Consider the following 9922-nt stretch of genomic DNA (forward strand, 5'->3'; position numbering starts at 1 on the left):
GCTGGAGAAGGGAAGGATCCCGGGAGAGCTTGGAGAACATTCCAGAGCCTGAAGGGGCTCCAGGAGAGCGGGAGAGGGATTTGGGATCAGGGCCTGGAATGCCAGGCCCCGGGGAATGGATCCCAGTGGGAAAGGGGAGATTTGGGGGGGAGATTGGGAAGGGATTCCTGGCTGGGAGGGTGGGGAGGGGCTGGGCTGGAATTCCCAGAGAAGCTGTGGCTGCCCCTGGATCCCTGGGAGTGTCCAAGGCCGGGTTGGATCCCCTGGGATAGCGGGAGGTGTCGGGGTTGGAACGGGCTGATCCTTGAGGTCTCTTCCCACCCAACCCATCCCAGCATCCCCAAAAGCAAGGATGGACCTTTTCCCAATGCTTTGGGGTTTCCCTCCCCTGCATTCCCATGGTTCCCATGGAGAAGGGAAGAGCCTGGCAGGGTTTCTCTTGGAGCAATCCCATATCCAAGCACGGGAAAACCGGGATGCAGGTGCCTGGTTTTCCTGGGGTTAGATGGGAGATTGGGAAGGGATTCCTGGCTGGGAGGGTGGGGAGGGGCTGGGCTGGAATTCCCAGAGAAGCTGTGGCTGCCCCTGGATCCCGTCCAAGGCCGGGGGTGGAGCCGCCCGGGACAGCGGGAGACGCCGGGGTCGAAACGGGACGAGCTCCAAGACCCCACCCCGCGCTCCCCCGACTCTCCTCCCCTCCGGGATCCCCGCGCTGACCCCCCCCCCTCACCTCCCCGTGCCCTCCCTCTCGTCTCTGCCCCTCCCGCAGGTTACGGGCACGCCGCCCCCAGCACGGACGGGGGGAAGGTGTTCTGCATGGTGTACGCGCTGCTGGGCATCCCCCTGACGCTCGTCATGTTCCAGAGCCTGGGCGAGCGCATCAACACCCTGGTGCGGCACCTCCTGCGCCGCGCCAAGCAGGGGCTGGGCATGCGGCGGCCCGAGGTGTCCATGGCCAACATGGTGGCCATCGGCTTCTTCTCCTGCCTCGGCACCCTCTGCGTGGGCGCCGCCGCCTTCTCGCACTACGAGCGCTGGAGCTTCTTCCACGCCTACTACTACTGCTTCATCACCCTCACCACCATCGGCTTCGGCGACTACGTGGCGCTGCAGAAGGACCAGGCGCTGCAGAACCAGCCGCAGTACGTGGCCTTCAGCTTCGTCTACATCCTCACGGGGCTCACGGTCATCGGCGCCTTCCTCAACCTGGTGGTGCTGCGCTTCATGACCATGAACGCCGAGGACGAGCGGCGGGACGCCGAGCACCGGGCGCTGCTCTCCTCCTCCTCCTCCGCCTGCCGCCGCTGCCCCCGGAGCGCTGTCCCCCCCGACGTCGCCTCCCCCGAGCCCCTCCCGGCCGCGCCCGCCGCGGGGGCCGGAGCCGGAGCCGGAGGAGGAGGAGGAGGAGGAGGAGGAGGAGGAGGGCTGCGGAACGTGTACGCCGAGGTGCTGCACTTCCAGTCGGTGTGCTCGTGCCTGTGGTACAAGAGCCGCGAGAAGCTGCAGTACTCCATCCCCATGATCATCCCCCGGGACCTCTCCTCCGCCTCGGAGCAGCAGCAGCAGCAGAGCCACGGCGGCGGTGGCCGCGGCGACGGTGGCCACGGCGGCGGTGGCCACGCCGAGCCCGCCCCGCAGCGCTGCCCGTGCGGCGCCCGGCGCTCGGCCGTCAGCTCCGTGTCCAGCGGGCTCCAGAGCCTGGAGCCCTTCCCGGGGCTCAGGAAGCGCCGCAGCTCCGTGTAGAGACCCCTCGGCACTTCTCCCCCCCCCCCCCCCCCGCCTCCTCCCCGGACAACCCCCCGGACCGAGGGATTCGCTGGGCCGGGGGGCTGCGGAGGGACCCCCGTGCTCCTCGGGGGCTGAGGAGGGACCCCCGCGCTCCTCGGGGGCTGAGGAGGGACCCCCGCGCTCCTCGGGGGCTGAGGAGGGACCCCCGCGCTCCTCGGGGGCTGAGGAGGGACCCCCGCGCTCCGGGAGGGACCCCCGCGGTCCTCTGAGCTCCGGGATGGACCCTCGTGCTCCTCGGGGGTTGAGGAGGGACCCCCGCGCTCCTCTGAGCTCCGGGAGGGACCCCTGCGCTCCTCAGGGGCTGGGGAGGGACCCTCGTGCTCCTCCGAGCTCCGGGAGGGAACCCTGCACCCCTTGGGGGCTCCGGGAGGAACCCCCGCGTTCCTGGGGGGCTCCAGGAGGGATCCTCGGGGGGCTCCAGGAGGGACCCCCGCGCTCCTCTGAGCTCCGGGAGGGACCCCCGCTCTCCTCGGAGGCTCCGGGACGGACCCCTGCACCCCTTGGGGGCTCCGGGAGGAACCCTCGCGTTCCTGGGGGGCTCCAGGAGGGACCCTCGTACTCTCGGGGGCTGGAGAGGGACCCCCGCGCTCCTGGGGGGGCTGAGGAGGGATCCCCGCGCTCCTGGGGGGCTTCAGGAGGGACTCCCCCACCCCTCGGGACTCCAGGAGGGACCCCCGCGCTCCTGGGGGGCTGAGGAGGGACCCCCGCGTTCCTCGGGGGCTCCAGGAGGGACCCCCGCGCTCCTGGGGGGCGTCAGGAGGGACTCCCCCACCCCTCGGGACTCCAGGAGGGACCCCCGCGCTCCTGGGGGGCTGAGGAGGGACCCCCGCGTTCCTCGGGGGCTCCGGGAGGGACCCCCGCGCTCCTCTGAGCTCCGGGAGGGACCCCCGCCCTCCTCGGGGGTCTCCGGGCCGGGGGTGGGTCCCGGTTTAATTTAAAGCCGGTTTTTTGTTGGTTTTGTTGTTGTTTTTTTTGGTTTGGTTTGGGGTTTTTTTGGGGTTTTTTTGTTTTGTTTTTTTTTCCGTGGTTTGCGCCAAAAAACGCCCCCCGAAAATGTGAAACTCCGAGAGGTGGGACGGGGTTGGATCCTCCACACACCCCCCTCCCTCCTCCCTGGGGTCCTGCGGATCCTCGGGAATGCCGCGGGAAGGACGGGAAGGGGTGGATGTCCCTTCGGGAATGCCGCGGGAAGGACGGGAAGGGGTGGATGTCTCCTCTCCCGATCCTCGGGAATGCCGCGGGAAGGACGGGAAGGGGTGGATGTCTCCTCTCCCGATCCTCGGGAATGCCGCGGGAAGCGCAGGCAGAGCTGGGAGACCTCGGGATCGGGTGGGAGGATGGAATTGTTCCCCTCAAGGAGTAATTTTGGAGGACAATCCGGGATATTATCCCTCGGAATCCTCATTTTCTCCCTCCCCGAGCCCCTGGGGGTGGAATTGTTCCCCTCAGGGGAGGAATTCTGGGGGACAATCCCAATTATTCCTCGGGATCCCCATTTTCTCCATCCGCGCTGTGGGATGGAATTATTCCCCTTGGAGAGGTATTTTGAGGACAATCTGGGATATTATCCCTCGGGATCCCCATTTTCTCCCTCCCCAAGCCCCTGGGGATGGAATTGTTCCCCTCAGGGAGTAATTTTGGAGGACAATCTGGGATATTATCCCTTGGAATCCTCATTTTCTCCCTCCTCAAGCCGCTGGGGATGGAATTGTTCCCCTCAGGAAGTTATTTTGGGGACAATCTGGGATATTTTCCCTCAGGATCCTCATTTCCCCCTCCTCAAGGCTCTGGGGATGGAATTGTTCCCCTCAAGGAGTTATTTTGGGGACAATCCGGGATATTACCCCTCAGGATCCTCATTTCTCCCTCCCCGAGCCCCTGGGGGTGGAATTGTTCCCCTCAGGGGAGGAATTCTGGGGGACAATCCCAATTATTCCTCGGGATCCCCATTTTCTCCATCCTCGCTGTGGGATGGAATTCTTCCCCTCAGGGAGTTATTTTGGGGACAATCTGGGATATTATCCCTCAGGATCCTCATTTCCCCCTCCTCAAGGCTCTGGAGATGGAATTCTTCCCCTCGGGGAGGAATTCTGGGGGACAATCTGGGATATTATCCCTTGGAATCCTCATTTTTCTCCCTCCTCAAGACTCTGGGGATGGAATTGTTCCCCTCAGGGAGGAATTCTGTGGGACAATCTGGGATATTATCCCTCAGGATCCTCATTTCCCCCTCCTCAAGGCTCTGGGGATGGAATTGTTCCCCCGGGGGAGTTATTTTGGGGACAATCTGGGATATTATCCCTCAGGATCCTCATTTTCTCCCTCCCCAAGCCCCTGGGGATGGAATTGTTCCCCTCGGGGAGGAATTCTGGGGGACAATCCCAGTTTATTCCTCGGGATCCCCATCTCCATCCTCGCTGTGGGATGGAATTCTTCCCCTCAGGGAGGAATTCTGGGGGACAATCTGGGATATTATCCCTCGGGATCTTCATTTTCTCCCTCCCCAAGCCCCCGGGGATGGGATTCTTCCCCTCGGGGAGTTATTTCGGGGACAATCTGGGACATTATGACACTTTTCCCCCCTTTTCCTCCACCCCCCTTTCCCCCTTCCCTCCCCCAGCCCCGGGATGATCCCAGGATTCCCTTCCCGGGGCTCGGGTTGGTTTCCCTGGAAGGGGAGGGATCCCAGGGATCTCCAGCACTCCACCCGTCCTCGCAGCCAGATCCAGGGGGTTTATTCCCGAGGAATCTCGGCTCATCCATGGAAATGATCCCCGGCTCCCGTGCGGCGGCTCCGGGGGGGAATTTCCCGCCCCCCCCCGGGAAGGATTTTCCGGGATTGCCGCCGAGTTCCTTCCCCTGGAGGGAGAAATAAAGGCTGGGACAGAGCTCGGCACCGCCTCGGCTCCTTCTGGGGGGGATCCCGGTCCGCTGGGATCTCGGGAATATGTGGAATTCTCCCCTCGGGGATGGGAGAGGATGATCCCGGTCCGCTGGGATCTCGGGAATATCTGGAATTGTTCCTCCAGGGTCACATTTGGGTCCCCCCCCAGGATCACAATTCTGTCCCCCCCCCAGGGTCACATTTCTGTCCTCCCTGGGCCACATTTCTGTCCCCCCCAGGGCCACATTTTGGGTTCCCCCCCAGGGTCACACTTCTGTCCTCCCTCTGAGTCACAATTCTGTCCCCCCCCCCCCTCCGTTTCTGTCTCCCCGGGTCACATTTGGGTCCCCCCCAGGGTCACATTTGGATCCCCCCCCCCGGGTCACATTTCGGTCCCCCCCGGGTCATATTTGTGTCCTCCCTGGGCCACATTTCTGTCCCCCCCAGGGTCACATTTGGGTCCCCCCCCCAGGTCACATTTCGGTCCCCTCTGGGTCACATTTGGGTCCCCCCCAGGGTCACATTTCTGTCCCCTCCAGAACCACATTTGGGTCCCCCAGGGTCACATTTGGGTCCCCCCTCAGATCACATTTCTGTCCCCCCTCAGGGTCACAATTCTGCCCCCCCCCCCCAAAGGCCACATTTCTGTCCCCTCCATTACATCCCCCCGGATCACATTTGGGTCCCCCCCAGGGCCACATTTCTGTCCCCTCCATCACACCCCCCCGGGTCACATTTCTGTCCCCCCCAGGGTCACATTTCTGTCCCCCCCAGAGCCACATTTGGGTCCTCCCGGCTCACATTTGGGTCCCCCTGGGTCACATTTGGGTCCCCCCGGGTCACATTTCTGTCCCCCCCCCTCCATTTCTGTCCCCCTCAGGGTCACATTTGGGTCCCCCCCAGGGTCACAATTCTTTCCCCCCCAGGGTCACAATTCTTTCCCTCCCAGGGTCAAATTTCTGTCCCCCCCAGAGCCACATTTGGGTCCCCCCGGGTCACATTTGGGTCCCCCCCAGGGTCACATTTGGGTCCCCCCCAGGGTCACATTTCTGTCCCCCCAGGGTCACATTTCTGTCCCCCCAGGGTCACATTTCTGTCCCCCCAGGGCCACATTTGGGTCCTCCCGGCTCACATTTGGGTCCCCCCGGGTCACATTTGGGTCCCCCCGGGTCACATTTCTGTCCCCCCCCCTCCATTTCTGTCCCCCCTCAGGGTCACATTTGGGTCCCCCCCAGGGTCACAATTCTTTCCCCCCCAGGGTCACAATTCTTTCCCTCCCAGGGTCACATTTCTGTCCCCCCCAGGGCCACATTTGGGTCCCCCAGGGTCACATTTGGGTCCCCCCCAGGGTCACATTTGGGTCCCCCCAGGGCCACATTTGGGTCCCCCCAGGGTCACATTTCTGTCCCCCCAGGGCCACATTTGGGTCCCCCCCCAGGGTCACAATTCTGTCCCCCCCCCGGGTCACAATTCTGCCCCCCTCCGGGCCACATTGGGGTCCCCCCCGGGTCACATTTCTGTCCCCCCCGGATCACATTTGGGTCCCCCCCAGGGCCACATTTGGGTCCCCCTGGATCACATTTGGGTCCCCCCCCAGGTCACATTTGGGTCCCCCCCAGGGCCACATTTGGGTCCCCCCGGGTCACATTTGGGGCCCCCCCAGGGCCACATTTGGGTCCCCCCCAGGGTCACATTTCTGTCCCCCCAGGGTCACATTTGGGTCCCCCCAGGGTCACATTTGGGTCACCCCCAGGGTCACATCTGGGTCCCCTTCAGGGTCACATTTCTGTCCCCCCCCCCAAGGGTCACATTTGGGTCCCCCCCCCAGGGTCACATTTCTGTCCCCCCCCAGGGTCACATTTGGGTCCCCCCCAGGGCCACATTTGGGTCCCCTCTGGGTCATATTTGGGTCCCCCCCAGGGTCACATTTCTGTCCCCCCCAGGGTCACATTTGTGTCCCCCCCATGGTCACATTTCTGTCCCCCCCGGAGCCACATTTGGGTCCCCCCCAGGGTCACATTTGGGTCCCCCCCAAGGTCACATTTCTGTCCCCTCTAGGGTCACATTTCTGTCCTCCCCCGGGTCACATTTGGGTCCTCCCGGCTCACATTTGGGTCCCCCCGGGTCACATTTCTGTCCCCCCCCCCTCCATTTCTGTCCCCCCTCAGGGTCACATTTGGGTCCCCCCCAGGGTCACAATTCTTTCCCCCCCAGGGTCACATTTCTGTCCCCCCCAGAGCCACATTTGGGTCCCCCCGGGTCACATTTGGGTCCCCCCCAGGGTCACATTTGGGTCCCCCCCAGGGTCACATTTCTGTCCCCCCAGGGTCACATTTGGGTCCCCCCCAGGGTCACATTTCTGTCCCCCCAGGGTCACATTTGGGTCCCCCCAGGGTCACATTTGGGTCCCCCCCAGGGTCACATTTCTGTCCCCCCCAGAGCCACATTTGGGTCCTCCCGGCTCACATTTGGGTCTCCCCGGGTCACATTTGGGTCCCCCCGGGTCACATTTCTGTCCCCCCCCCCCATTTCTGTCCCCCCTCAGGGTCACATTTGGGTCCCCCCCAGGGTCACAATTCTTTCCCCCCCAGGGTCACAATTCTTTCCCTCCCAAGGTCACATTTCTGTCCCCCCCAGGGCCACATTTGGGTCCCCCCGGGTCACATTTGGGGCCCCCCCAGGGTCACATTTGGGTCCCCCCGGGGCCACATTTCGGTCCCCTCTGGGTCACATTTGGGTCCCCCCCAGGGTCACATTTCTGTCCCCCCCAGGGTCACATTTGGATCTCCCCCAGGTTACATTTCGGTCCCCTCTGGGTCATATTTGGGTCCCCCTCCGGGTCACATTTGTGTCCCCCCCGGGTCACATTTGGGTCCCCCCCAGGGTCACATTTCTGTCCCCCCCCCCCCGGGTAACATTACTGTCCCCCCAGGTCACATTTCTGTCCCCCCCAGGGCCACATTTGGGTCCCCCCCCTGGGTCACATTTGGGTCTCCCCCAGGGCCACATTGGGATCCCTCCCAGGGTCACATTTCTGTTCCCCCCAGGGTCACATTTCCGTCCCCCCCCCCAGGGTCACATTTCTGTCCCCCCAGGGCCACATTTGGGTCTCCCCAGGTCACATTTCTGTCCCCCCTCAGGCTCACATTTGGGTCCCCCCCCAGGTTCAAATTTCTGTCCCCCCCAAGGTCACATTTCTGTCCCCCCCAGGGCCACATTTGGGTCCCCCCCAGGGTCACATTTGGGTCTCCCCCAGGGCCACATTTGGGTCCCTCCCAGGGTCACATTTATGTTCCCCCCGAGGTCACATTTCTGTCCCCCCCAGGGTCACATTTGGGTCCCTCCAGGGCCACATTTGGGTCCCCCCCAGGGTCACATTTCTGTCTCCCCCAGGGCCACATTTGGGTCCCTCCAGGGCCACATTTGGGTCCCCCCCAGGGTCACATTTCTGTCCCCCCAGGGTGACATTTGGGTCCCCCCCCGGGTCACATTTCTGTCCCCTCCATCACAACCCCAGGGTCACATTTCTGTCCCCCCCTGGTGACATTTGGGTCCCCCCAGCGCAATTTTTATTTCCCCCCCCCCAATATCCCTCCCCCCCACGTGCAGGGACACCCGGAGGCGCCTCCCACCCTCATTCCCACCCCTCCCCTTCCCTTCCAGCCCCTCCCAATCCCTGGGAAGGGATAACGCCCCTCCCGCTCCCGGCCTTGGCAGAGCCGGTTTATCCCACATGGGTTTATCCCAGGCAGGTTTATCCCAGACAGGTTTATCCCAGTTGGGTTTATCCCAGACAGGTTTATCCCACATGGGTTTATCCCAGACGGGTTTATCCCACATGGGTTTATCCCAGGCAGGTTTATCCCAGGCAGGTTTATCCCAGATGGGTTTATCCCAGGCAGGTTTATCCCAGGCAGGTTTATCCCAGATGGGTTTATCCCAGGCAGGTTTATCCCAGATGGGTTTATCCCAGGCAGGTTTATCCCAGGCAGGTTTATCCCAGATGGGTTTATCCCAGGCAGGTTTATCCCAGGCAGGTTTATCCCAGGCAGGTTTATCCCAGGCAGGTTTATCCCAGATGGGTTTATCCCAGATGGGTTTATCCCAGATGGGTTTATCCCACACAGGTTTATCCCAGGCAGGTTTATCCCAGTTGGGTTTATCCCAGTCAGGTTTATCCCAGATGGGTTTATCCCAGACAGGTTTATCCCAGGCAGGTTTATCCCACATGGGTTTATCCCACATGGGTTTATCCCAGTTGGGTTTATCCCACACAGGTTTATCCCACATGGGTTTATCCCAGTTGGGTTTATCCCAGACAGGTTTATCCCAGGCAGGTTTATCCCAGTTGGGTTTATCCCACATGGGTTTATCCCAGGTAGGTTTATCCCAGATGGGTTTATCCCGGGCAGGTTTATCCCACATGGGTTTATCCCACATGGGTTTATCCCAGACAGGTTTATCCCAGTTGGGTTTATCCCAGGTGGGTTTATCCCAGGCAGGTTTATCCCAGGCAGGTTTATCCCAGTTGGGTTTATCCCAGGCAGGTTTATCCCAGGCAGGTTTATCCCACACAGGTTTATCCCAGACAGGTTTATCCCAGGCAGGTTTATCCCAGGCGGGTTTATCCCACACAGGTTTATCCCAGTTGGGTTTATCCCAGTTGGGTTTATCCCAGACAGGTTTATCCCACATGGGTTTATCCCAGACAGGTTTATCCCAGTTGGGTTTATCCCAGACAGGTTTATCCCAGTTGGGTTTATCCCAGTTGGGTTTATCCCAGGCAGGTTTATCCCACATGGATTTATCCCAGGCAGGTTTATCCCAGGCAGGTTTATCCCAGATGGGTTTATCCTGGGTGGGTTTATCCCAGATGGGTTTATCCCACACAGGTTTATCCCAGTTGGGTTTATCCCAGGCAAGTTTATCCCAGACAGGTTTATCCCAGTTGGGTTTATCCCAGGCAGGTTTATCCCGGCAGGTTTATCCCGGCAGGTTTATCCCAGGCAGGTTTATCCCACACAGGTTTATCCCAGACAGGTTTATCCCAGGCAGGTTTATCCCAGGCAGGTTTATCCCACATGGGTTTATCCCAGACAGGTTTATCCCAGTTGGGTTTATCCCACATGGGTTTATCCCACATGGGTTTATCCCAGACAGGTTTATCCCAGACAGGTTTATCCCAGGCAGGTTTATCCCAGACAGGTTTATCCCAGTTGGGTTTATCCCAGATGGGTTTATCCCGCGGTT

General features: G+C 61.4%; 1 protein-coding gene across 1 annotated transcript; it reads left to right on the forward strand.

The window, feature by feature from the left end:
• The first annotated feature begins 476 nt into the window (after positions 1–476).
• On the forward strand, positions 477–1966 carry KCNK3 (potassium two pore domain channel subfamily K member 3). The gene is made up of 2 exons (XM_032682272.1): positions 477–482; positions 571–1966. The coding sequence occupies exons 1-2, from the start codon at positions 477–479 to the stop codon at positions 1741–1743; spliced, it is 1179 nt and encodes a 392-aa protein (XP_032538163.1). The 3' UTR covers positions 1744–1966.
• Positions 1967–9922: the final 7956 nt, after the last annotated feature.

The sequence above is a fragment of the Chiroxiphia lanceolata genome, chromosome 3, assembly GCF_009829145.1.
Source record: "Chiroxiphia lanceolata isolate bChiLan1 chromosome 3, bChiLan1.pri, whole genome shotgun sequence".
Lineage (NCBI taxonomy): Eukaryota > Metazoa > Chordata > Aves > Passeriformes > Pipridae > Chiroxiphia > Chiroxiphia lanceolata.